Below are 26611 nucleotides of genomic sequence, written 5' to 3'. Positions count from 1 at the left end.
CACTGGTTCCTCCTTCAGGGTCCCAGCCCCAGGGTAGGGGCTGACTGGCGGGGAGATGGGCTGGAAGGAGGGCCAGTGCCCCCTGGCGGTAGTCCAGCAGGGGCCCTTTAAGAGGACCCAGGGGCAAGTTCACTCACCCAGGGGCCCCTGCTGACTCACGCTTATGAAAGTTCCCTGGCCCCGCCCACCGCCGCGCCGCCTTCCCTGAAATACCCCAGCTTCCTGGCCTCTCCCGGCCTCTGGGATCCCACGCCGCCGAGGGGCATCCTGCGCCTCCTCCCGCAGCAGGTACCCCGACCCCGGCTCTGCAAGTGCCCGTCCAGCCCGGGTCCTGTCCCTCTCCACCCACTGCCCGACAGGTGAGTGTCTGGGCCGGGCTGTGGGCGCGGGGACCGTGGCCCGGCCAGCAGGACTGGCGTGGCGTCCAAGGCGGACAGCAGCAGTCCCCCCTCCGTCCCTGCGCAGAGGCCAGCGCAGGCCCACCAGGGACATCTGGGTCCCCCGGCCGGCACCGGCCAGCCCCCAGCTGCTGCAGGCAGGAAAGAGGAGGCGGGGTCAGGTGCTTTCCCCCCCCGCACCACCTCCCTGCTCACCACGGGGGTCCCTCATTCAGCTCCTCCCCAGAGGGATGCTGGGAAGAGGGGTGGGGCCTCCGCCGGGGCAGCTGCCTGAGCCCTGGGCTCCAGAGCAGGCAGCTGGGTAAGAGTTCACGCAGGTGAGTAATGGCAGGTGGCACTTCCTCATGCCCCAGGCCCTCAGGTGCTCGGTCAGGGCTGGTGACCTGCGCCTTGACCCAGGGCTGGACCGGATGGTGCATGTGGATGGGGTTTTGTCCCACGGAGACAAGAAAACCCAGCGTTCCGGGGGTCTTAGGTCAAAGGGGCAAAAGGCCACCAGAAGAGCCCAATAAACAGCCACATGGTGTGTGCGTGGTGGCCAGCGAGCCCGCAGCGTGTAAGGTTAGCATTTCCCTCAACGCCTGCCAAGCAGAGGGGCGTTCAAGCCAGCGCCACAGTGGATGGTCCCAGCTTCCCCACGCGGAGCAGCCGAGGAGGGGGCGAGGGGGAGCGGCGCGCAGGCTTTCAGGGTGGCGGGTTCATCCAAGGCCAAGGAGGAAAGCTCACAAGAGTCCTCTGGGGTCCGGCCTAACCTCACGTGTGTGGCATCCAGAAGCTTCTGTTCGGGCATCTGGGGGTTCCCTCGGGGGTCAGGAGGAACCAGACTGCGCACAGCGCCGGCAGGAAGCGGCGTGTCCCCTGCCCTGCCCAGGGACGAGCCACCAGCCCCGACCCGCCTCTGCGGCCAGGGCGGCACACTCATCTGATGGGGGTTTGAGCCTGAAGGCTCAGACCATGGAGGTATCATCTCACTGGGGTCCCCACTGGAGTGCGGTCTTCCCGCCCCCCAGCCTCAGTTTCCTCCTCTGAGACATAGGGGTTAAATAGAAATGACACAGGACAAAGACCAAAGCCAGGCCCTCCCTGGCTGCTGGTCCAGGGACCTGCGGTAGGCAGGCAAGGGCGCTCTGACAGCTCAGCCCTGGCCACCCAGGCCTTGGGGACATCGGCGTCTGGAGCTGGTGACAAACCCTCCCTCCGGCTAGCACCTCATGGCTACCATGTGCTTGCGGTCTCCCCCCCTCCGGCCAGCCCTGGACTGGGCAGTAAAGCGTGTGTGTACATGCACATACATGTACATGTCTGCGCGCGCGCGCACACACACACACACACACACACACACACACACACACACACACACACACACACACACACACACACGATGTGCTGCACGTTTAGCCCGGCTGCGGCATCCCTGACAGGACCTGTTTTACTTTGGGGGGAGGAGCATAGAAGGCTCTGGAACAAGGCAGCCTGACTCAGATCCAGCTGGCTCAGGAGACTGCTAAGGCAAAGCCCTTGCAAGCTGTGAAGAGCTGTTCAAAGCCCTCTGGACCGCGGGCACGGGGGGGGGGGGGGGGGGGGGGGGGGCTGGACTCCTTTCTGCAGCCCCTGCCCCTCGGGACTACTGCCCGCGGTCATCGTGCCGGCCACCAGGGGGCAACACCCAGGCTCTCTTGCCTGTCCCGACGGCCAGACCTGCCGGCTGGTGGACACCGAGTCCCCTGCATACGTCAGAGGCCACAACTGGCTCCAGCTGGTTCTGTGGACTTGGGAAGGGTTTGTAGGAAGGCCCACTTCTAGAGGCTTCTGGAAAGTTCTGGAGACTGTGGCCCCCGCATCCACCCCTCTCCCCTCACGTGTGTGTGTGGGGTGAGCCCTGGAGGGGACAGTCCAGTGGCGTGGTGACTGAAGCAGAGCTACCCTCCACGTGGCCAACCCTGGGGATCAGGCTGTCTGTGTCTGTACGGGTTCAGGAGAAAAACAGGCACAGCGCCCCGCTCATGGCACGCGCTAGTGCTGTGGCCCTCCCCGCACGTGCAGTGCTCTCCTGGGGCTGTGTCCGTGGCTGGTGGGTGAGGCAGCAGCTGGGCTTGGTGTCTGGAGATGGGGGACAGTGGCCTGAAGCCGCTGGGCACAGGCCACTCTGCCTGTTTGGGTCACTTTGAGTGATTTGTCCCTGTGGCCAGCAGGGGTCGCGCGTGCTCCAGCGACCACAGGTTTCCTGGCCATCTCCCGAAGCAGCCCCAGGCTGCCCTGGGGGGTTGAGTTCCTGCTCTAGCCCCAGCCTGTGCAGGGGATGAGTGCCCTCAAATGCCACACACACCCCGTGCCCCTCAACAGCCTCCCAGCTGGAACTCTCATTTCTGCGGCTCAGACCAGAGCCTGTCAGCTGATCCCGCCGGAGGCCTGGCTCCTGGCTGGGCCGAGCAGGCATCCTGGGGGAGACACGATAGGTGTGGGTGGTTGTCCCCCACAGAGGTGGAGGTGTGAAGACAGAGCTGCAGGTGGAGGGAAGGGAGGCCGCCTGCCTGTGGGGCATGAGGGACAGGGACGGGAGATGGGGACATGGGAAGGGGCACATGGTGGTGGGCTACAGGTCTCACCCAGGGGCCATTCTCCCCTCTTCCCCCTCCCCACCCCCAGGCCAGCTTCCAGGCCCTACCATGAGCGCTCAGAGAAAGGTTCACCTGGGCACCAGCAGCTCAGCACCTCTCCCGGTCATCATCATCGGTGAGTGCCACGTCGGGGGGGGGGGGGAGAGTGCCCTCTGGCACCTGAGGTCAGCGCTGGGCAAAGCCAGGCCTGGCCCCTTGGCACGTGTGTGGCACTGACCGTGTGGCTGGCGTCATGCTTAGCGGTTCCATTCTGTCCTCCCGAGGAAGGAGGCTGACACAGGACCTAGGGATCCCCAGGAGCAGGCCCGGCTCCCACCCGCTCCGGGCCCCACCATCACCCTGGACTTGGCCGTGCTACCCACGCGGGGTCCTCGGTTCCTGTGGGGCTCAGCCACTGGCAGAATGCAAGCATCGGCACTTCCCACCGGGAGCCAAAGGGTGCTGGGGATTTTCCTTACCCCAGTCTACAAGTGGCTGAGGTCCTGGGTGTGACGAGAAGGGAGCGGTTAGAAAAAGGCTGCGGGGCCCATGCATGGCCCAGATGAGGGTGCCACCGAGGCAGCTCAGAAACCCCAGCCTCGCCCGCCCCCCCCACGCCCCTCCCTGCAGCCCCGAAGCAGCTACCCACCCACGTGACCAGGCAGGCCTCAGGACGCCAGGCCCGGCGCGCTGGGTGCCAGCTGAGTGACCGCAGGCCCGTTCCTGCCTGCTCTGTGCCCCTACGCTTCAGTCGGAGAAAAAGAACGGTGTGTCTCTTTCGTATGGGGAGGAAGGACAGCATCTCCCCTCCCCTCCCCCGCACCGTGCTGTTGGGGTCTCACGCAGCCCCTGCACTCGGCACTTCTGCTCTGCTGCTTATTGCACACGCTGCTGGGCACAGAAAAGGCTTCGATGTTTTATTTTCCTGTACGAAGCGTGGAGATGAACGCCCGGCCCACCTCCGGCCCAGGCGCCCCCCGCACTCGGCTCCCCCTGACCCTCCCTGTCCCCTCAGGCAACGGCCCCTCAGGCATCTGCCTGTCCTACCTGCTCTCGGGACACACGCCCTACGCCAGGCCCGACGCCGTCCACCCGCACCCCCTGCTGCAGAGGAAGCTCGCCGAGGCTCCGGGCGTCTCCATCCTGGACCAGGTAACCAGTCCCGTGTGGCTGGAGGTGGGGCAGAAGGAAGCAGGCACCCCACCCTCAAAAAGCCCCCCAGGGCTTTCGTTCCCAGGGGCCCCCAACGGCCGCGTACAGACAGGGAGAGAAGTGAAGTCAGGGTTGTTTTCCCACACCCACAAGGACCAGGGAGGCGGGGCCCCGCTGCCCGCAGGGATGGACGTTCCAGGACTCCGTCCAGCCGCCCGCCTCACCTCGGCCTCTTGGGCAGCATCCCTCCCCGCCCCCTTCTGCCCCCAAGCTGGGGACAAGGACAAAGTAGGACCGGGAGTGCCCAAGTCCCTTTGAAGCCGTCTGCTGGGCCTGTGCTCTGGGGCCCTGGGGGCTCCTGGAGGGCCTCCACCAGGGATGGCCCCCAGGCCCCGCCCCCAGACCCCCTAGGGATGACCCCCAGGGCCCGCCCCCAGGCCCTCGGTTCAGGACTCTGCCCCCTGCAGTGACCCCACTGACCCTCCCACCTCCCCAGGACCTGGAGTACCTGTCTGAAGGCCTTGAGGGCCGCAGCCAGAGCCCCGTGGCCCTGCTTTTTGATGCCCTCCTGCGACCAGACACGGACTTCGGGGGCAACGCAGACTCCGTCCTCACCTGGAGACTGCAGAAGGAGCGGGCGGTCCCCCACCTGGTCCTGGGCCGTAACCCGCCCGGGGGGGCCTGGCATGTGAGTGGGGCAGGGAGGGGTCAGCCTGCTCCCTACCTTCCGCCCTCCTCTCCTCCCTCCCCGTCCCCCCGCTACTCCCACCCCCCTGCTCCCCGGGCTTGGGAAGGGGTGCGGGAGGCGCGGCCCGGCTTGGCCCTCACAGCGCCTCTCCACGCAGTCCATCGAGGGCTCCATGGTGACCCTGAGCCAGGGCCAGTGGATGGGGCTGCCGGACCTGGACGTCAAGGACTGGATCCTGAAGAAACGCAGGTGAGGCCGCCCTGCAGACCCATCTGCCCACTCCTCCTCCCCCCTGCAGAAGGGGAAACTGAGGCTCGAGGAGGGACAGGACTGGCCCAGGCCCACAGGAGGGGCAGGTGGGCAGCGGCGTTTGCAGCCCTTCTCTTACTGGGCCTCATACTGGTCCCTGGGGAGCACGGGAATGGAACGCGGAATGCTCTGGCTGGCGGGGACTCTGCCCCGAGGGGGACAGCAGACCCCGGGCCGACCCCGGGCCCGCCGAAGCTCTCCAGTGGGAGATCTCAGCTCACTGTCCCGTGGAAACACAGTGGTAGCAGAGCTGGTGGCTGAGGACACATGTCTCGGACACCCAGGGCCTCCCCAGACCCCTTTGACCCCTGAGGTTCATAGCGTGGTGGTCGGTGGTGAGGTGCCCGCCGGGCCACTCACAAGTGGGGATACTGAGGCACGGGCGTTGGGGGTTCCCGGCGGAGGAGCCGCCCCAGCCGTCCTGCGGACTCATTACACGTGGGGTGGGGGGGACGGAGGCTCTGTGGGGCTGGCCCGCAGGTCCCCGGGGGCCCTGCTGACCCCCCCCCCCCCCGCCCTCCCCCAGGGGCCTTCGCAACAGCCGGGCCACGGCGGGGGACATGGCGCACTACTACCAGGACTACGTGACCAGGAAGGGCCTGGGCCCCCGCTTCGTGTCAGGCGCGGAGGTCACGGCGGTGGAGTGGGAGGGGCCCGAGCCGGGCAGCCCGGCCGCCCCCGGCCCCCTCTTCCGCGTGAGCGGCTTCCTGGCGGCCGAGGACCGGCCCCGGCGGCCCTTCGCGCTGTGGGCCCACAACGTGGTGCTGGCCACGGGCACCTTCGACAGCCCGGCCCGGCTGGCCATCCCCGGGGAGGCCCTGCCCTTCGTCCACCACGAGCTGTCGGCCCTGGAGGCGGCCGTGCGGGCGGGCGCCGTGACCCCCGCCTCGGACCCCATCCTCATCGTGGGCGCGGGGCTGTCGGCGGCCGACGCGGTGCTCTACGCGCGCCACTACAACATCCCGGTGATCCACGCCTTCCGCCGGCCCGTGGAGGACCCGGGCCTGGTGTTCAACCAGCTGCCCAGGATGCTGTACCCCGAGTACCACAAGGTGCACCAGATGATGCGCGAGCAGTCCATCCTGTCCCCCAGCCCCTACCAGGGCTACCGCAGCCTCCCCGAGCACCGGCCGCTGCTCTTCAAGGAGGGCGGCCAGGCCGTGTTCCGGGACCCGCGGGGCGGCCAGCAGGTGTTCAGCACCTCCCTGGTGCTGGTCCTCATCGGCTCGCACCCCGACCTCTCCTTCCTCCCCGGGGCGGGCGCCGACCTCACCGTGGACCCCACGCAGCCCCCGAGCGCCAAGAGGAACCCCATCGACGTGGACCCCTACACCTACCAGAGCGCCCAGCAGGAGGGCCTGTACGCGCTCGGGCCCCTGGCCGGGGACAACTTCGTGCGGTTCGTGCAGGGCGGGGCCCTGGCGGCGGCCAGCTCCCTGCTGAGGAAGGCGCCCCGCAAGCCGCCCTAGCGCCCCGCGCCGCCCGCCGCATGTCCTGACGCCCGGGCTCTGACGGGGGAGGAGCGCCGGCCTGCGCGAGCGGGCGCCGGCGGGGCGCCTGCGGGGAGGCCGCTCCTGGCGGGAGAAGGGCGCCGCCCGCCCCGCGCCGCGCCCGGCCGATCGAGACCCCAGGCGGGCGAGGCGGCGGCGGCGGGGCTGCGGCCAGGCGGCCGAACGGGCGGGGGTCACCAGACCAGCTGGACGCCCATGGGGAGGCCTGGAGCCCGCTCCTAGGAACAGGCCCCAATAAAGCCAGTGTTCGTCTCCACCGGTGCCTGAGGTCTGCGTGTGCGCGCGGGGAGGCGGGCTGGGGGGGGGGGTCAGGGGAGGGGGGCTCGGGGCCCTCCGGCCACTCCACCAGCTTCCCCTCGCTCGATCCCCGGCCCCCCACCCGTGCCGGCCGCAGGGCCTTTGCGCCGGGCACAGGTGTCTGGCCCAGGGCCCCTCCCCCGCCGGCTCCTCGCGCTCCTCGGCTCGGCCTCCCCCCGTTTCTCCGCGTCCTGGGGGTCGTCCCTGGCCTGGCTCCGCCTCTTGGCAGGGAGCCCGGGGCCCAGGGCGGCCCCTCCCCGGAGCCCAGCCCGGCGGGTGCTCCTCCTCGCTGCCCCTGCTCGCCGGGTGCCGGGGGAGGGCGGGGGGGGGGGGTCCTCGGGCCGGGGGCGGAGTCGCCCTCCGCCCCGCCCCCCCGCGGCCCGGCCGGGTCCGCAGGCCGCGTCCCGGGGGGGGGGGGGGGCGGCGGCGCCCCGCGGCGGGCGGGCGCGCACGTGGCTCGGGGTCCGTCCCCGCGGTGTCCGCGGGCGGGCCGAGGCGGGAGGCGGCGCCGGGGAGGGGGCGGCGGGAGCGCGGGCGGCGGGGGTCGGCGGGCGTCCGGGCGGCGGCGGCGGCGCGATGTGCGAGCGGGCGGCGCGCCTGTGCAGGGCCGGCGCGCACCGGCTGCTCCGGGAGCCGCCGCCGCAGGGCCGCGCGCTGGGCGGGCTGCTGCGCTGGGTGGGCGCCAGGATGGGCGACAGCCGGGCGCCGCCGCCGCCGCCCGCCGGCCCCGCCGCCCCCGGCCCCGGCCCCGGGCCCGCCGCGCCGCGCGGGGGCACCGCCGTCATCCTGGACGTGAGTACGCGCCCGGGACCCGACCCCGGACCCCGCCCGCGCCGCCCCGGGACCCCGGACCCCGCCCGCGCCCCCCCCGGACCCCGGACCCCGCCCGCGCCGCCCCGGGACCCCGGACCCCGCCCGCGCCGCCCCGGGACCCCGGACCCCGCCCGCGCCGCCCCGGGACCCCAGATCCCCCCGGACCCCGGCCCGCGCTACCCCGGGACCCCGGACCCCGCCCGCGCCGCCCCGGGACCCCGGCCCGCGCTTCCCCGGACCCCCGGACCCCGGCCCGCGCTACCCCGGGATCCCGGGACCCCGGACCCCCCCGGACCCGGGCCCGCGCTACCCCGGGATCCCGGGACCCCGGACACCCCCGGACCCGGGCCCGCGCTACCACGGGATCCCGGGACCCCGGACCCCGCCCGCGCCGCCCCGGACCCCGGCCCGCGCTTCCCCGGACCCCCGGACCCCGACCCGCGCCGCCCAGGGATCCCGGGACCACGGACCCCGCCCGCGCCGCCCCGGACCCCGGGACCGGCCTCCCGCCCCCGGCCACGCCGCCCCCTCCCCTCCCGGTCCCTTCCCCGGCGCACTTGGAGAGACCCCCGCGCCCCGCAGCCGCGCGCCCCGCGCCCTCCCTCTTCGCCCACCCTAGGACCGCTCGCTCCTCCCCTCCCGCCCCCACTCCTCCGCACCGAGCCGGGACCCCGCCGACCCCTGGCCGGATTCCCCGGCCCCCGCGCCCCGCTGGCGGGACTCCGGGAGTCCCGCCGGGACCCCAATCCTAGACCTGGGAGCCCCACCCAGCTCTGGGGCGGGGGCTGCGGGTCGAGCCCTGGCCCAGGGGAGGGCGGTGCGCTCCCCGCAGCAAGGCCGGGATTCCCCTCCTCCTCCTCCCCCTCCCCTTCCTCCTCCTTCCCCTACTCCTCTCCCTCCTGCCCCGACTGCAGGGGCGCGCACCTGCAGAGCCGGGGCACACCCACGCCTGCGGGGCTGCACACGCGCGCGCGCGCACACACACGGGGGCACGGCGCACACACGGATGGACAGCACACAGCACACTCACAGAGGGGCACAGTGCACACACAGCACACAGGGGACATGGCACACACATGGGGGACAGCACAGAGACAGCGCACACATGGGCACGGAGCACACATGGGCACGGAGCACACATGGGCACGGAGCACACATGGGCACAGTGCACACACGGGGACAGTGCACACTCGAGGACAGTGCACACTCGAGGACAGTGCACACATGGGCACGGTGCACACTCGGGGACAGTGCACACACGGGGACAGTGCACACATGGGCACGGTGCACACTCGGGGACGGTGCACACTCGGGGACGGTGCACACACGGGGACGGTGCACACACGGGGACGGTGCACACTCGGGGACGGTGCACACTCGGGGACGGTGCACACACGGGGACGGTGCACACTCGGGGACGGTGCACACTCGGGGACGGTGCACACACGGGGACGGTGCACACTCGGGGACGGTGCACACTCGGGGACGGTGCACACACGGGGACGGTGCACACTCGGGGACGGTGCACACTCGGGGACGGTGCACACACGGGGACGGGGCACACTCGGGGACGGTGCACACACGGGGACGGTGCACACACGGGGACGGTGCACACTCGGGGACGGTGCACACACGGGGACGGTGCACACACGGGGACGGTGCACACATGGGCACGGTGCACACTCGGGGGGCACAGCGCACATCCAGTACACAGTGCATACGAGACAGTACACACAGGTCACACACAACAGGACACAGCACACACACAGGAAAAGTGCACACACAGGGCACACACAGCAGGATACACAGCAGGTACATGGTGCGCACACACAGGGCAGTGCACACACAGGACAGTGCACACACAGGACAGTGCACACATGGCAGTGCACACACAGCACACACACAGGACAGTGCACACACAGCACACACACAGGACAGTGCACACACAGCCTGCACACAGGGAGACTGCACACACAGCACACACGCGGCACACACAGACAGTGCACACACAGCGCACTCCACACTGGTGGAGGCCCGCGTGGCGGCCGCCGCCGGGTGTGAAGCCCTGGCCCCTCGCTGGTGGGTGGGCAGGGACCTCCACTGGCTCTGGGGAGCGGCTGAGGGAGAGGGCGCTGGAGCTGTGGCCCTGGCTAGCGTTTGTCTACCCTCAGGCCTGGGTGTCCCCGGCCGCCGTGGTTCCGCTCAGTCCAGGGGCTGGAAGGGCCCCGATGCTGTTCTTGTGGGGACCACTGTTCAGGGCCAGCCCGAGGACTCAGTCAGAAGGGAGCTCACCTCCCTGCTATCTGGGGAAGTATGCAAGCCCTTGAGCCTGTGAGCAACACCCAGCCCTGCCTCAGTTTCCCAGGGGTGGGGCTGCCCCAAACCCAGGATTCCTTCCAGACTCCATTGTCCTGGTGCTGGCATCAGCCTCCTGGGATCTGATTCCAAGGTAGCTGTGACTTGATGGGCCCGGGGCAGGGGGCGGGGGGCGGGGGGGGGGCGCAAGTGTCCGCCACCGCCTGAGGGAAGCGAGCCAGCTGAGCCACATCCTTGCCTGGCTGCCTCCTCCCTCCCCAGACAAACACGGGCGGCAGGGAACCCCTTGGGTGGGACCCGCCTCCCGGGGAAGCCCCAGGCAGCCCAGCCCGGGAGTGTGCGCACGAGGTGCTGGCTTGAGTGTGGTTGTGTGCAGCCAAGCGCAATGGGCGTGTGGGGTGTGTAGGGTGTGTGGGGCGTGTGTGTGCCTGTTAGTGCACCCCCCCCTACCCCCAATCCCCCCCCCCAGATCCAGACCACCCCGTGGGGAGAAGAGGGGCTTGGTGTCAGAGCCGAGACCACTGGCTGAGGGCGGCAGCCAGCCCCCGCTCTGGGCTGATTCCCCTCTTCTCTCCGCAGATTTTCCGCCGAGCAGATAAAAACGGTGAGTCCCCCCCCCCCTCGCTGTCCATCTCCCCCCCCTGGCCATCCCCCCCCTCCCAGCCCTGACCCTCGCGTTGGGGAAGCGTCAGGCAGGGAAGGGGATGCAGGCAGCTTCCAGCCTGCAGGCTGAGTCCTGGCTCTGCTCCCTATCTGACAGCCTGGGAATAACTCCTGCTTTTGGGAAAAGCCAAGACACTGTGTGCAACGGACGCTCTTTTTTTTTTGGGGGGGGGGGGGGGGGTCGTGGGCTTGAACTCTGGGCCTGGGCGCTGTCCCTCAGCTCTTCAGCTCAAGGCGAACACTCTACCACTTGAGCCACAGTGCCACTTCCAACTTTTTTCTTTTTTCTTATGTGGTGCTGAGGAATCGAACCTAGGGCCTCATGCATGCAAGGCAAGTGCTCTACCACTGAGCCACGTTCCCAGCTCCTACAACGGACAGTCTTAAAGAGAGTTGGGGAACACTATATTTGTTTAGCCAGACAGTGCAGCCTGGGCGGGGGACAGGTTAGGAAATGGGGTGTCATCTGCCCCCCAAATCCTGCCCTCCCCGTCTTTGTGGGCTTGAGTTCAAGAGGGCCGCCCTGGCCTGGTTACGCAGCGTGGTCAGCACCATGGGCAGTGGTGGACAGAGGAGCAGCGGCCTACGCCGGGGCCGAGAGGCCACGGGCCCCAGAAGCTGCCCCTGGGGGTAGAGATGAGCAAGATGCAGCAAGGGGGACCCATCCCACACTCAGGGAGGACCCCCTCACCCCTCCCGACCCCCATCCCACGCTCAGGGAGGACCCCCCACCCCACGCTCAGGGAGGACCCCTCACCCCACCCAACCCCCACCCCACGCTCAGGGAGGACCCCCCACCCCACGCTCAGGGAGGACCCCTCACCCCACCCAACCCCCACCCCACGCTCAGGGAGGACCCCCCACCCCACGCTCAGGGAGGACCCCCCACCCCACGCTCAGGGAGGACCCCCCACCCCACCCGAGAGCTCCTGGGGATTCAGGGAGCACACGGGCATTGCGGCTGCCGCTTTCTGTCCCCACCCCAGGCTACACACCCTGCCCCCCCAGGACACATTGGGGGGCCGTCACCAGGGTGTCCCAGGAGGAAGAGAGAAAGCCCCTCCCCCAGCCTGGGGTCCAGACAAGGCTCAGCCATTTGGGGCTCTGTGACCCCCAAGCCCTCTGGACCTCTGTCTTCCCACTAGCCCCTGCGGGGCACCAACCACCACTTCCAGGTCAGCCTTTCCCTCTCCCTCTGAGAGAGGCCCCAACGTGCTCCCCAGGGGCGCAGTGCGGGCGGGGCCCTGACTCCACACCCAGTGAAAAACAAGCTGTGGAAAGGGCGGCCGTGGAAGCACGGAGCCACGTGTGCGGCGTGGCCATGGGTCCTGTACACACAGGATTGTTGGACCCCAGCCCTGACCGGCGTCCACAGGAAGGATGTGTCCTCCGGGACGCGGGTGCCGTGGGGCGCAGAGCGCAGGAGCAGCGCCCCAGGCTGGGCTGGGCTTGGAGGCGTGGAGCGAGAGGCCCCACGGCTTGGCATCCATCACCCCAGGAGGTGGCAGGCGTGGGGGGTAGCGGTACCCCCCAGAGACGCAGAGCTGTGGGGCTCTGGGCCTTGGAGAGGTCACCGAGGCAGGCTGGGCTCCGGCTCATTAGCAGGGACACCTGTGCAGGCCGCGGAGGTGGCAGGGCCGGGCGCCTGCCTTACCTAATTGGACCCGAGGCAGCGGTGGCGGATGACAGAGGCCTCATTAGCAGAGACGGGTTCATTAGGCCTGTGCTTGATGTTCACGGTAAATGTCAGTCACAGAGGCTTTGTGACGTGGGGCCTGCGGCACTGACCCCCTGCCGTCAGCCTGTTCCCCCCGTGTGGGGAGGGGCCCCAGGGGCCAGGACAGCCCAGGCAAGGCTGAGCCCTGCTGCTGGCGCCCCCTGCCCCGGCCAAGGCAGACACAGCTAATCAATCACAGCACAGTTACCGCCCCCCCCCCCGGCCCCCATCAGAAGGGGTGGGTGTGGGGCGGTCTCAGGACCCACCACAAGCTGGCCGGTGGAAGGTTCCCCACACCGTCCTGCGGTGGGGGGGGGGCTCAGGAGCCCCAGACTCTGCAGCCATATTGCCGCAGTGAAGTGGGCAGCAGCGCTCTTGTGTGAGCATGTACGATGAGGACCGTGGGTCTGGGGACAGGGCTGCGTCCTGCTTGGGATGTCAAATGCCGCAGCTGGGTTCTGTCATTTGGGGGTCTTTTGTCTACCGTCGCCTCCAACGATGCTGAAACTTGAGCAGGTGTCAGGCCACTTCCCTGCTCACGTCCTCCGGCCCCCGCTTCGCGGCTGATGGCTCCAGGGCACAGCCCCATGAGGGCTGGGGATGCCCCCTCAGGACCAGGCACGGACCGAACACCGGGCTCCATCACGCTTGGCTTAAGCCTGGCCAGGCATCTCAGGCAGGCAGCGGGGAGGCGGCCTCCGGGAGGCCTGAGGCTGCCCCGTACAGCGCTGCGTGCCGCCCAGAGCCCAGAGCAGAGGGGGTCGCCGGTAGGCCCTGGCAGCAGGGTTTGGTTGGAGTGTTACTAACGGCCGTGACTCTGCGTGATGGGGGCAGGAACGGATGAGGTGCCCGGCCGGTGCCGGCATCTGCTGTGTGTGCTGTGGTTGTGTGAACTAGCTATCAGAGGGAGAGGGAGAGAACTCGCTGGCTGAGGCCCCGAGTCTCCAAGCTGGAGTTTACTAGGTGCAGGAACTGGTGGGTGGCGGGAAGATGCGGGGGTCTGGGCGGCCTTGTGGAATATGTGCGGACTGGGCTGCCTCCCTTCCCTCCCCTCCCCTCCCCTCCCCTCCCCGCTGCCCTGCAGATGACGGGAAGCTGTCCCTGGAGGAGTTCCAGCTCTTCTTCGCCGACGGTGTTCTCAACGAGAAGGAGCTGGAGGACCTCTTCCACACCATCGACTCCGACAACACAGAGTAAGCCTGCGTCCCAGGCCTGGGCAGCGCAGAGCGGGCCCCGGAGGCCAACCTCCTCCTCCGAGGACTGGGGGGAACCTCTGAGCCAAGGACAGTCAAAGCCACGTTTCTTCGGGCAGAGATGTTTACCCAGATGTGCGTGGTGGAGCCCGGCTCCCACCGTCCCCTGTCAGCCGCTCTCCCGGGCGAGGGGCCGGGCCGAGGGGTCACCCCCTGTGTGGCCCTGCCGGCCACCACCCCACCTCTCCCTGGGCCTGTGCACGCTGCGTCCTCATGCTCAGAGAGAGGATGAGGGCTTTGCCGCGTGGTAGTGGGGCAGGGACTCAGAGGCTCAGAGGAGGAAGGCTGTGTAGGACCCAGAGCCCCAGGCCTCAGCAGGCCCAGCCGGGCCCACACTGCCCGCAGTGGTGCCTGGGTTGGAGACAATGCATGGAGGACCCGGTACTGACCAGGCAGGGCTGCATGTACCAGAGGGCCAGGGGGACCTCCACTGCTAACTCTCTCTCTCTCTTTGCAGCCATGTGGACACCAAGGAGCTATGTGGTAGGTGCTGGCAGTGGCTGCAGTGGGGTACAGGGGCCCCTGTGGGACTGGGGTGAGGGCTGGGGTGGAGCAGGGCCCCCTGTGACCCCCATTTTGCTCTGCTCCCCAGATTACTTTGTGGAGCACATGGGGGACTATGAGGATGTCTTGGCCTCCCTGGAGACCCTGAACCACTCTGTCCTGAAGGCCATGGGCTACACCAAGAAGGTCAGTCGCATGGGCGCTGCCCATGAGGGTCCAGGGCCCGAGTTGGTTCTGGATTTGGGGGGGGGGCTCCTGGCCCAGGTGGACTGGGTTTGTGGTCGTGAGGGTGGATGTTGAGAGATGCTGTGAGGCGAACGAGAAGCCTGGTGAGTGGCCCTGGCTGTTGGGGTGTGGTTTGCAACATGAGGCCCCATTCCTGGGGCGGGGGCCTTGACGGCCTGGGCCCCTGGACAGTGGCCCGAAGGGCCTGGCCAGCCGGCACTGGACCCGGGAGCAGTGCCTGGGAGGGGATGCCGGGGGCGTGGCCTCCACCCTCAGCCCAGAGCCTTGCTTTCTCCACCGGGGGAGGGGTGCGTTGGAAGGGGAGGCGTGCCACGTGAGTCTGGCGCCGGCCCGCGCAGGGCAGAGGGACTGGGGTTTTGGTGCTTAGGCTCCCGGGGAATGCCTGGCACAGGTGCAGGCCAGCTCCGGTGTTTCTAGATCAGGCGTGTCCCGCATGCTGAGCGCGCTCGGGCTGGGGGGGGAGGGCTGTGTCCCAGCAAGGCGGCCCCCAGCGTGACCGGCCACCTGTGTTAGTGCCGTCCTAGCCCAGGGAGAGGCCCTGGGCCTCCACAGAGCCCCGTGCACACGCGCGGAGGTTGTGGGGGGCGTGGCCCACGGCCTGCCCCGCGTTTCTTTCCCACTGGCTTGTTTGCAGAAAGGCAGCGCACTGGGGGTTTCGAACGCCTTTCGGGGTCTGTTTTTTGAGGCCATCACGATGTTGGTAGCTCCTGCCTTTCACATCAGCCCCTCACCAGCATTCCTCCACTCATGGCGATGCGAACGCCAGACCCTGGTTTAGAACCTTCCAGCCCCTTGAGGGAATGCATCTTCCTTCCCCGGTGACGTGGTGGCTGGGGAGAGGTGGCCAATCTGTTCAGACACCCTTGATCCTTTTCTTTTTTTCCTTTTTTAAGGATCAGCTGATTTTCGGTTAGCTGTCGACAGACGGGCTCTCTTCAGATTCTCTCATTGAGTGAACTGTGGCAAGCCTCTGTGATCCCTCCCGCCATCTTGCTCAGGGCTTGTGGGCAGCTGAGTGCTTTCTCCTCACACCGGGGCGGGGGCAGGGGTGCTGACATGGGAGGATTTGGGGGTCAGATGGTGAGGTGCCTTCCAGTGTGTTCTGAGAGAATGGGTGTCTCTAACATGGAGTCGTTCTTCTACTGAAAAAATAGAATCTATCCCTAACTTTTGGAGGAGGAGTTGAGCAGGGATTTAGTCGGAATCTTGGTTTCAGTTGGAACTGCCCGGGACATGGCAGTGCTCGACCTGACTGACAGCAGCAGGCCGGGGCGAAGGTGACACGACACCGCCCTTCCGTGGCAGCTCTGTCCTGCCTGGACTCTGGTCGGATTGCTCGCTTTTCTATCAGCTCTCAACCTCCTGAGAGCTACAACGGCAGCAGCATACCACCTTGCTGGCCATTTTCCTGCAAGACCTTAACGTTTGGCAAAGTTGTTCCTGTTTGTATTACTGCTCCTTCCTTCCTTCCTTCCTTCTCTTTCTCTCTGTCTGTCTGTCTGTCTGTCTGTCTGTCTGTCTGTCTCTCTCTCTCTCTCTCTCCAGTACTAACTAGGGCTTGAACTCAGAACCTGGGCACTACCCTTGAGCTTTTTTTGCTCAAGGCTGGTGCTCAACCATCTGAGCCTCAGTTCCACTTCTGGCGTTCTGGTGGTTCGTTGTAGATAGTCTCACAGAGTTCCCCACTTGGGCTGTCTCCACACTGCGATCCTCAGCGCTCAGGCTCCTGAGGAGCGAGGACCACAGGTGTGAGCTCCAGCACCCCGCAGCTCCAGTTCTAGGGATGCAGAAATTTGCCTTCTGCCGGGCCGGGCCTCTCATGCTGGTTGCTACAGCACTGCCGTCTCAGCTGATGCAGCGTTCCCGGTCTGCCCGGGGTTCGTGGCCTTCACCGGCGGTGCCTTGGCCTCGTTCTCTGCTGTAGCTGTTTAAGTTCCACCTCTGCTGCAGGTCTTGTTTGAGCAGATGTGGTCACAGGACCTTGTGCTGCAGCTCTGAGCCGCGATTCCACAGCTGCTCTCCCTTCCTCTCCGGCACCTGCCTTTCTCTGGTTTGCTCTGTCCAGCTCATTGTGACTAGGACGGTAGATGCCCTCGTTCTTATTTAACAGAAAGCATCGACACCCCCTTACTACTAGCTGGCTAATAAAATAAAAAGAAAACACACACACACTGCACACACACGCTTCCTCTTCCCTTCCAGGATAATAGAACTTTAGAAATTCAAGCTGCTTTTCCCACTCCTTGTTGACTTAGTGCAGTCATCACAGAGACGCGGCAGTTCGTGGCTGGTGCCTCACTTCTACACTCCCAGTGTCGCTGTGACTCCTGTTCACAGCCTCTCTTTGCAAGAATCTTTCCTGCCTGAGTACGTGCTTGTGGCTCCTACTTGTAATCTCATCTACCCAAGGAGGCTAAGACCTGGAGGATGGTGGTTCAAAGCCAGCCTGGGTAGAAAATTCCACAAGACTCCACCTCCAGTTCATCAGCAAAATGCTGGATAGGAGGCATGGCTGAGCAAGAGGGCCGGGCCCCGAGTTCAAGCCTCAGCACTCACGCTTGTGCGCACGCCGTTGACTGCTGCTGGCTCGGCCCCATCGCCGGCGCTGGGGGGACGGTGAACATGTCAGCGTCTTTCTCCTCTCGGTACCTTTCTCGCACACTTGTTCTTGCTATTTTTTTTTCTGCCCAGTGTGTGCCCTGCATCTTTGTGGCCGCTGGGCGGTCCTGGGCTGTGGGTGGCTTGGTGGCAGGGTGAGGGAGGAAGGCCGTGCGAGGGGCTGCCGCGGACAGACCCGCGACCTGCTCCCCGCACCCCGCTCCAGACGTCCATCCCCACGCTCTTCCCGGTCCCAACGCCCAGCCCCCTCCTCTTCCTCTCCCCACCCCGGCCTGTTCCTCAGCCGCGTCTCCTATTGTGCAATGATTGCTAATTAATTCCCAGGCAGAGTGATGGATGGGTTGATGAGCCCTGTTTTCCCTCGCTCTGCCAAGGACTGGGCAGGACTGTAGGGTGCTGGGCCTGGTGGTGTGGGAAGCCAGGTCTTGGCAGAGGCAGCCCGGGAACAGCCCAGACCTGGACCTCAACCTGCGCCCCTCCCCTGCCGCGGGGCCACTGTTGGCCTTTCCTCCTCCCTCCCTGGGGACCATCCACTGCTAGAAGCTTCTCAGCAAGGGAGCTCAGCTGAGAAATGTCCTGCTGTGAGCCCTGCTCACACTGGTACACTGGTCCTCCTGCTATTCCTAAGGCCCCTCCTTGCCTGGTGCTCCTCCTCCTCCTCCCTACACCACACCCCAGCTGCTCCTCCCCCTCCTCCCAGCCCCACACCCCAGCTGCTCCTCCCCCTCCTCCCAGCCCCACACCCCAGCTGCTCCTCCCCCTCCTCCCAGCCCCACACCCCAGCTGCTCCTCCCCCTCCTCCCTACACCACACCCCAGCTGCTCCTCCCCCTCCTCCCAGCCCCACACCCCAGCTGCTCCTCCCCCTCCTCCCTACACCACACCCCAGCTGCTCCTCCCCCTCCTCCCAGCCCCACACCCCAGCTGCTCCTCCCCCTCCTCCCAGCCCCACACCCCAGCTGCTCCTCCCCCTCCTCCCAGCCCCACACCCCAGCTGCTCCTCCCCCTCCTCCCTACACCACACCCCAGCTGCTCCTCCCCCTCCTCCCAGCCCCACACCCCAGCTGCTCCTCCCCCTCCTCCCTACACCACACCCCAGCTGCTCCTCCCCCTCCTCCCAGCCCCACACCCCAGCTGCTCCTCCCCCTCCTCCCAGCCCCACACCCCAGCTGCTCCTCCCCCTCCTCCCAGCCCCACCCCCCAGCTGCTCCTCCCCCTCCTCCCAGCCCCACCCCCCAGCTGCGCCTCCCCCTCCTCCCAGCCCCACACCCCAGCTGCTCCTCCCTGCATCATGCCCTGCTTTCTTCCTGGCCTCGGCTGCACAGGTGCTCTTGTCATCTCTCTGAGTGTCATCATGAAGCCCAGGCCCCAAAGAATTCTCCATGGAAGAAAAGGAGGCACCACGTTTGACAATTTCTCTGTACTGATTTACCACTGCTACAGCGAGAAAGCCACAGCCGGTCAATGCCGGCACCACCACACCCCTACCAATTACCATGACCACTGCACCCCTACAATTACCACGACCACCGCATCCCCACCAATTACCACGACCACCACACCCCTACAATTACCACCACCACCGCCACCCTCACCACTGCACACCATCACCGCCAGCACTGCTACCACACCATTCCCATTGTTCTCAGTCTGTGTGTGTGTGTGTGTGTGTGTGTGTGTGTGTGTGTGTGTGTGTGTGTGTGTTCATCGTGGGGCTTGAGCTCTGACCCTGGGCGCTGTCCCTCAGCTCTTCAGCTCAAGAAACATGCTCTACCACTTGAGCCACAGCACCACTTCCAGTTTTCTGGTGGTTCATTGGAGGGCAGAGTCTCAGAGACGATGTTGCTGCCCCGGCTGGCTTTGAACTTCAGTCCTCAGATCTCAGCCTCCTGAGTGGCTAGGATGACAAGTGTGGGCCGCCGGCACTGGGCTCGTTCTCAGCCTTTATCACGGCCCATTGCCATGAGTGTAGTGTGTGTGTGTGTGTGTGTGTGTGTGTGTGTGTGTGTGTGTGTGAAGCGCTTCCTGGGCTCTGTGCCTCACCTTTTGTCCTTGGCGGTCACAGCGGCAGAGCGGTGAGCACTCCGATCTCCTGGCCCTGCCTGGGCCCCCCCATCTCCCAGGTGTGGAGCGTGTCCCCCCTCAAGGTGCAACGCAACGCCAGCCCCTCCGGCCTCCCCCCAGCGCTCCCCCTCCCCGCACAGGTGTATGAAGCAGGGAGCAGCGTGGACCAGTTCGTGACCCGCTTCCTCCTGAAGGAGACGGCCGGCCAGATCCAGTCGCTGCTCAGCTCCGTGGAGAGCGCCGTGGACGCCATCGAGGAGCAGACCAGCCAGATCCGGTGCGCGCCTGGGCCCTGCGGGGCCACTGGGGGGGTGATCGCCCCCTCTTCTCTGGGCTCCCCTCGGGCATCTCACTGGTACCAGTCTCAGTCACCGCCTCAGCACAGAGTAGCACAGTGGCCTCCGAGAGGCTGGGGACTGGTGTGTCCCTGGCCTGTGCCAGGAGGAAGCTGGTAAACTCCCAGCCCTAGAGCCACACCTCTGAGACACCGGCCCAGAGCGCAGGGTCCTAGGATGGCCCTGGGTTTCAGGCCTGGCTCTGCCCCGGCTGGCTGCGTGACCTGCCCCACAGACCTCACCTTTTCTTCTATTACATGGGAGGCCACGCTGCCCACGCCGCAGGCCTGGCAGTGCAGGTCTGCACTGGCTTCAGCCCCTAGCTGTGCTTAGAACACGCAGGCTGGAGCGGAATGGCTCTGAGAGCCTGCGGCTTCCCCCTCCCGCCGCAGACAGGACCACTGCAAACCCAGCCACGTTGTCATGGAGACCTGGTTTGGAGGCCCCTCTCCTCCCTACGCCCCCAACCACAAGCTTGCCACCCCAGAGCAAGGGAAGAGCCTGTCGCCCGGTGAGAGGGGACCGCGGGTGCAGGGGTTCTGGGACAGGGCCCGGCCTGGGGCGGGGTGGACACTGGGGGCTCTGCCCCAAACCAGGGTCTCCGTTTCTCTTTTGCAGTCACCAGGGACCCAAAAGAGGACGGTCTGGAGGCCCAGATCGGGAGGCTGGCAGAGCTGATTGGACGGCTGGAGAGCAAGGTAGGACCTGCCCCTATTCCGCCCTCCTCCCAGGCAGAAGCGAGTGGTGGGACTGAGGGCAGATGCGGGGCCAGCGTGGGGTAAGGAGGGCGCTCGGGCAGTGCCAGGGAGCAGGCCGGTGACGGACCAGCAGGGCCATGCTGCAGGACGCCATTCAGAGGCTGGGCGGGGAGGGCAGCTGCGCAGGGAGGGTCCCGGCTCGGTGGGGCACTCACACGGGGACTGTTTGTTGGAAGCAAGGAAAGCTGGCCGTGGATCACTGACAGGTGGGCTCAGGTGTCTCACTGCTGGCATTCCAACGCTGGTGCCACCTGTGTGGCTGTGTGGCCCTGGGCCGGGGACGTACCCTCTCTGAGGCTCAGATTCTCCTCTGATGATAGAGAAGACAGCACATTGTACCCTTTGCCAATGGGCCTAACCCCAGAGCCAGGTGTCCGGTTATGGTCAGTGCCAGCCACGTGCGAAGAGATCACTGGACACTGTCACCAGCTCCACTTGCCTGCCGTGCTCCTCTACCAGAGCGGGCCCTGGGGCCCGGGACGGGTGGCCCTGTCCACATTCCTCCCAGAGGGCGCCAGTACCTGGAGGATTTGGGACTCACTCTGAGGGCGTCCCTTGTGAGACAAGGACTCTCCACCCGAGAGACGGGAGACCCTGGTTGGCAACAGGTCCCGGGGAGGAGGCTGGAGACCCGCCGGGCTGAGGCCAAGGCGGGGTCCCGCTACCGCCACGCACCGAGGCCCAGAGCAGCTCCGGCTCCGGGGGACCCTGCTGCCCGTTGTCATGACAACTCAGTGGGGGCTGGGGGGGAGGAGGAGGAGGGAGGAAGGCTGTTTGAAGCTTATTTTTAGACCCTGGTTGCCCTAACAACCAGGCTGGCTGGCAACTTGGAGCACCTGGGCATCCTGGAGATGGGTGGGGTCCTCCTCCATAGCCTCTGATTGGCCCAGGCCTGGACGCTGGAGCCAGTCACCCCAAAGGCCCACCTAAGCCCCCTTCTGCCCCTCGGGGTGAGGGAGGAGGGGGGGGGGGTCGCCCGTGGGCATCCCTCATTCTTGCATGGAAAAGGCAGAGCGGCTGGCTACAGCCCCTGCCCTCCCGGAGACCAGGCCTGAGAACCGGCCAGGCCTGCATGGGGGGGAGGGGGGTACCCTTGGCTACTACCTGTGGGCCTAGGGTCAGATGTGTCCTGCACAAAGCCAGGCAGAGGTGACTGTGTAGCTGCACCCCCCCCCACGGCCCCGTGTCCTCACACCGGTGCACTGTATGCGTGCAGCCGGACAGTCTGCCTTGTGAAGGATGGGCGGCAGTTATTGGGGCGCCCAAGTTAAAGAATAGCAAAGGCTGCAACTGTGCGGTGTCTAAATTAAAGAATGATGAGAGAGCCGGTGCCGGTGGCTCCCGCTGTCATCCCAGCTACTCAGGAGGCTGAGGTCTGGAGATCGCCGTTCAAAGCCAGCCCAGGCAGGAAAGTCTGTGAGACTCTTATCTCCAGTGAACCACCAGAAAACCATAAGTGGCGCTGTGGCTCAAGTGGTAGAGCGCTCGCCTTGAGCTGAAGAGCTGAGGGACAGCGCCCAGCCCAGAGTTCAAGCCCCACGACCAACCTGGGGGGAAGAAAAGGCTAATGAGAGAGGCACTTGATTGAAACCCAGGCCCTGAGCTTAACCTGCGTCTGTGACCTGCAGAGCCTGTGAGCGTGGGGTGCTGGGCCCGTGCTCCAGGCTGGTCACTCGTGCTCCTGGAGCAGATGGAGGGCAGCTGCCAGCCTGGAGGCTGGGGGGTGAGCGGAGCCGTCTGAGCGGGGCTGGGGAGGCCAGGACCTCCCCACGCCTCCCTCAGCACCTCCCCGGCTGCCGGTGCGGGAGGCCAGAGGCGGCGGCAGGGAGTGGGGACATGCCGTGTGCCAATCAGGACACTCGGGGTGGACCCCATCCTGGGTCAGCCCTCAGGGCTCCCTGCGTGCCCTCCGGAGCGCCCAGCCGGCCCTCGGGGCCGCAGCCTCTGCCGTTCCCTTGTGGCTGGGCCTGGCCCCAGCATCCAGAATCCTCAGCACCGAGTGAAGGAAGCCAGCCCAGCGAGATCAGCCCGGGCTGAGGAGCCGGTGCGGTGTGGGCAGGTCCTCAGCGCTGGGGTCCGGCGCTCCCGTGCATTGTGTGGGGGCCTGGAGGCTTCGGGTGGAGGCGGCCTCGGTCTCAGGCCCCTCTCCGGCGTCACCATTTCAGACCCTCTGGTTTGACCTGGAGCAGCGCCTCTCCGATGACGAAGGCACCAACATGGTAAGGCCGGTCCCTGGGCCCCGTCCCGGACCCTGAGCCTGGACTCTCGGGATCTGAGCGTTCAATGCCCACCACCCCCTTCACGAGACCCCAGAAGGGGCACTGGGCCCAGGGGTGAGAGGCTCCAGGACTTGGGGGATAGGGCTGGGCAAGGCCAGGCTGGTGGGTCCCACTGGGAGCTGGGGCCCTGTAGCCTCTCCATGTAGCCCTGTCTGGGGCTTGGTGGGCAGTGCTGTGGCCATTGCCCGTCAGAAATGGAGTCCTCCTTGGTCAGTTCTCACGTGTGAGGATGAAAAGAATGGGGGGCAGACATTTCGGGTTTACTTTGACCACAGTGTCTTGGACCCCCTGAAGTGAGATCCTGGGGGGCTGGACGAGGGCTAGGCCCACAGGTGCCCGCCCTCACCGCCATGCTGACCACACAGCACCTGCAGCTGGTCCGGCAGGAGATGGTGGTGTGCCCTGAGCAGCTGAGCAGCTTCCTGGACTCCCTGCGCCAGTACCTGAGGGGCACCGCAGGAGCAGGGAGCTGCTTCCAGTGAGTGAGCAGGGGGCGGGGCTTCCTTGAGGGGCGTGACTTCCACTGAGTGATCAGGGGCGGGGCTTCCATGAGGGGCGTGACTTCCAGTGAGTGAGGGGAGGGGGAGGTGTGAGGCTTCCAGGGGTGGGGTTCCATGTGAGTGGGTGTGGCTTCCAGCGAGTGGGTAAGGAAGGGGTGGGTGCGGGGCTCAGGACCATGGGGAGCAACAGTAACCAGCTGAGCTCAATTGCTCGTGATGACCTTTGCCAGTTGCTGGCGAAAGGCCAGAGCAGCGGCGGCAGCGCCTGCCTCAGCCTGCACTGGGCAGCAGGTGCCCGTCCCCTTCCTGTTCCCTCCCCATCCCTCATTGAGTTAGGAGCCCCAGCTCCCCATGGAGTCTTAAATTGGGCATAATGAACTAATGATAGGATTAGTGGGCTCCATGCCCTGCGTGGTCCCTTGTGGCCCAGCCCTGCCCCTAATGGCCGGGCAGGCTCCAGGAGACTTTGAATACAGCAGCGAGGAGGAGAGCCGCGGCAGTGTGCTTGGACGGAAAGGCGGAAGTTGTTTTTAATGACTGAAATCTTCAGCATCATCTCTCATTCCAACCTGAGCCCCACGAGCATCAGGGCCTCAGCCTTGGGCCAGGAGCTGCTCCCGGGGCTCCTGTCCCTCCCTCTAGTCAGAAAAGCCGCGGCTGGAGGCCTCCTGCTGCCCTCCCAGGAGGCCTTAGAGTTCTTAGGTGGGGGGAGGGGACTGGAGAGCGGTGGGGTGCGGCTGTGGTCTGAGGGCCGCCAAGGGCCTGGGCCGGGCAGCCTCCCTGGACCAGGCCTCCGCTTCCACCCCTGCAGCATCGCCGCCGTGAAGCTGTCGGACGGCTTCACCTTTGTCATCTACGAGTTCTGGGAGACGGACGAGGAGTGGAAGAGGTGAGTGAGCCAAGACCCCCCTGTACCCTGGTTAGGGAGGGTAGGAACGAGTCTGGCACCCAGGTTACAAAACCCTCACCCACCTGGAAAGCTGGCCGGCCTGGGCCTCTCCAGCAGCAGCAGGCTCTCGAGCATCTTGGCCCACGCCAGCCCCCCGGGGCGCCGAGGTCCCACAGCGGTGGGGCGTGAGCAGCGCGGCTCCAAGATGAGAGTCACTGAGGCGCCAGCCCCGTCCCTCCTCCCGAGCTCTTCATCCCGCCGTGGAGGGCTGGCTCGGCCTTGAGCACCTTCAGCCTGCCACCCTGAGGGCAGCCATGCCAGGGTGGGCCAGTGCCGGGCAGAAAGCCACGGTGCTTGGTGGGCAGCCTCCCTGTGCAAAGGTGTCCCCTGCTCACCAAGCACCCCTGACCCCCCCTGTGTGGGCACAGGTGCTGTGTCCCCTCCCCACCTCCCATGGACATTCCCTGTTGGCTGCAGCCCCCAGCGAAGGGCTCGGGGCCTCCTCCTGGTGCTCACGCCCGTGGTGAGGTCCTCATCTGAACTGACCCCCGAGGGGACGAGCTGGAGGGGTGGCCCTGCCTGGCTAACGGTCTGCTCCACGCCGCAGGCACCTGCAGAGCCCGGTGTGCAAGGCGTTCCGGCACGTCAAGGTGGACACGCTGAGCCAGCCTGAGGCCCTCTCCCGGATCTCTGTGCCAGGTACAGATGCCCACAGGCAGCCCTGCAGGGACGACCCATCCGCTGGGCGCCCGGTGAGAACCTTTGCCCAACAGAGGGGCAGAGGAGCCCACGAGCGCCCTCCACAGACTGGACCCGGGCAGGGGAGAGCTGAGCTCACCGGACGGGGGTGCGCCTGGACACCTGGCTGGGCAGTGGGCAGCTTTGCCTGGTCCAGAAGGCCCCGCCTCCCCAGTCCTGGTGCATGCGGAGCTGAGGGGGGGGGGCATGGGGAGGAGGAGCAGGCCTGCCGCCCTCCCTGGAGCCCCAGGAGAAGGGCCTGCTCATTGCCCACCCTCTTGTGGGTTCCTCCCTCTCTCCTCTAGCTGCCTGGTGCACCGTGGGCCGGGATTGACCCCTTCCTGTGACCGGAGACCGCCCGCTCTTTTCTAGCAACTTTGGTACACAGCAGTCTTTTTGGCACACCCCCCCCCCTGAGCGGCAGCCCCTCCCCCTCAGCAGAGCATCCTCGGCTGCTGGGGTCCTGGGGTCCAGCGGAGGCCAATCAGGGAGGGGAGGCCTGCAGGACGCACCCCTCCCCCTGGCTCTCAGCAGGACCCATCCCCCCAGGCAGGCTGCTTCTCCCCTCCCCCTCGCTGACCGTCCACGAACCTGGTAGGCGTGTGACCCCCTAGTGCCCGGCCTAGGCCTGGGCCGGGCCTGTAGGTGCCAGTAGAGCCCCTCGCCAGTGGTGTGCTAGGCAGAGGCACCCAATAATAAAGTCTGGTTGGGATAGTGTGTGCTGTGTTTCTGTCCCCAACCCAGCCTCACGTCCTCATGTCCCCATTCTTAGTTTTGACTCGGGGGAAGGGAGGGAGTGCAGAGATCCGGCCACCTCCCTCTCATCACCAGGCCTGGCGTGCAGAAGAGGTTTGCTGCAGGGGCAGAGGCTTGGTGGGCAGAGCCAGGCTGGGGGGGGGGTCAGGGTTGGGCCCCCCGCCGGGCCAAGCCCCTGCAGGGACTGACAGGAAGCCCCCTCCCCTGCACGGAACCACCAGAGTCTTTGAGCCCGTCGTGGCTGAGTATTAATAATCAATGAAAGGCGACCTTCCCCTGCCTGGCCAGGAGGGCCCCCGCCATCACAGCCAAGGCCCCTGCCCAGGATGGCACTTGGCCATGGGACGGGTGTGGCCGCCATGGTGTGCCTGTCAGAGGATTGGAGCCGTCCTGCGCCCTCTCAGGGTCGCACTCGGGCACCCTGGGCCACGCCTGGCCGCAGGCACCTCCGCGTGGGGTGCGGTGGGGAAGGAAGTGCACAGGAGCTCGGCCCGTCCACCCAGCCTGGCTGTCCGCCGTCCACCTCTGGACACAATGAGCAGGTCATCGGGACCCGAGGCCAGGTGTGGGGAGTGGCCGCTGGTGGGTTCTTCTGGGGATGGGAACAGGACAGTACGCGGGAGGCCGCCAGGGGTGGGAGAGCCATCCGTGCAGAAGAGCTGAGAGACACCCACCAGGTACAGTCCCAGATGTGCCCGGCTCCCCACCCATCCCGCGGAAGAGTCCGGAATGCCAGCCCCTCCCCCACCCCGTGCCAGGCACCATCTTCTGCCCACCTGTGGCCCAGGCGGCTCCCGCTCAGCTTACGGCGTTTGGACGGGAGCACAGAGCCCAGTGCGTCTGGGCAAATGAGGAGGCCAAGCAGGGGGAGCAGGGCTTTCCTGGTCCTGGGGTCCGGGGTACACCTGAGGGGCAGCCAGCTCCGGGGTGCGTCCTGCTCGCAGCGAAGGCTCCCGGTCCTGTGCTTTGCTCAGAGCCTGGCTTGCGTCCACCGCACCCCAAAAGCCCTGGGCTCAACACCCCAAAGCAGGGCTCTTGGGCCTCAGTCCCTGCTTCCTTACTCAGCGTATGCCGCAAAAGCTAATCTGGGGTCCTAACCTGGGAGCCCCGCAAAGGTGACCTTAGGAACTGGGCGGCGCACACCCTCGCTGGGTAATGAAGACGAGATGCAATGGAGTTCAGGAAACACGCTCGGTAATTCAGGAGGAGC

The 26611-nt window shown here is 66.5% G+C and overlaps 2 protein-coding genes across 3 annotated transcripts; both read left to right on the top strand.

Moving 5' to 3' along the window:
- Positions 1-221: 221 nt before the first annotated feature.
- Positions 222-25400, top strand: Osgin1 (oxidative stress induced growth inhibitor 1). Its single transcript, XM_042671476.1, has 8 exons — positions 222-359; positions 3045-3131; positions 4011-4147; positions 4644-4835; positions 4993-5084; positions 5671-6620; positions 19847-19854; positions 25386-25400. Exons 2-6 carry the CDS (start codon positions 3065-3067, stop codon positions 6611-6613), a joined length of 1431 nt encoding a protein of 476 aa, XP_042527410.1. The 5' UTR covers positions 222-359; positions 3045-3064; the 3' UTR covers positions 6614-6620; positions 19847-19854; positions 25386-25400.
- Necab2 (N-terminal EF-hand calcium binding protein 2) lies at positions 7529-25043 on the top strand. 2 transcript variants are annotated; one of them, XM_042671477.1, is made up of 13 exons: positions 7529-7744; positions 10661-10685; positions 13546-13654; positions 14172-14197; positions 14307-14404; positions 19287-19423; positions 19874-19992; positions 20100-20179; positions 22405-22458; positions 22884-22996; positions 23830-23907; positions 24515-24606; positions 24951-25043. In XM_042671477.1, the coding sequence occupies exons 1-13, from the start codon at positions 7529-7531 to the stop codon at positions 24977-24979; spliced, it is 1176 nt and encodes a 391-aa protein (XP_042527411.1). In that variant the 3' UTR covers positions 24980-25043. The 2 variants fall into 2 exon arrangements, with proteins under 2 accessions (XP_042527411.1, XP_042527412.1); XM_042671478.1 differs by lacking the exon at positions 22405-22458.
- Positions 25401-26611: the final 1211 nt, after the last annotated feature.

Source organism: Dipodomys spectabilis, unplaced genomic scaffold, assembly GCF_019054845.1.
Source record: "Dipodomys spectabilis isolate Male_0828 unplaced genomic scaffold, ASM1905484v1 ptg000628l, whole genome shotgun sequence".
Lineage (NCBI taxonomy): Eukaryota > Metazoa > Chordata > Mammalia > Rodentia > Heteromyidae > Dipodomys > Dipodomys spectabilis.
Note: the sequence above shows the minus strand (reverse complement) of the source record. Positions and strands in the feature narration are given on the sequence as shown.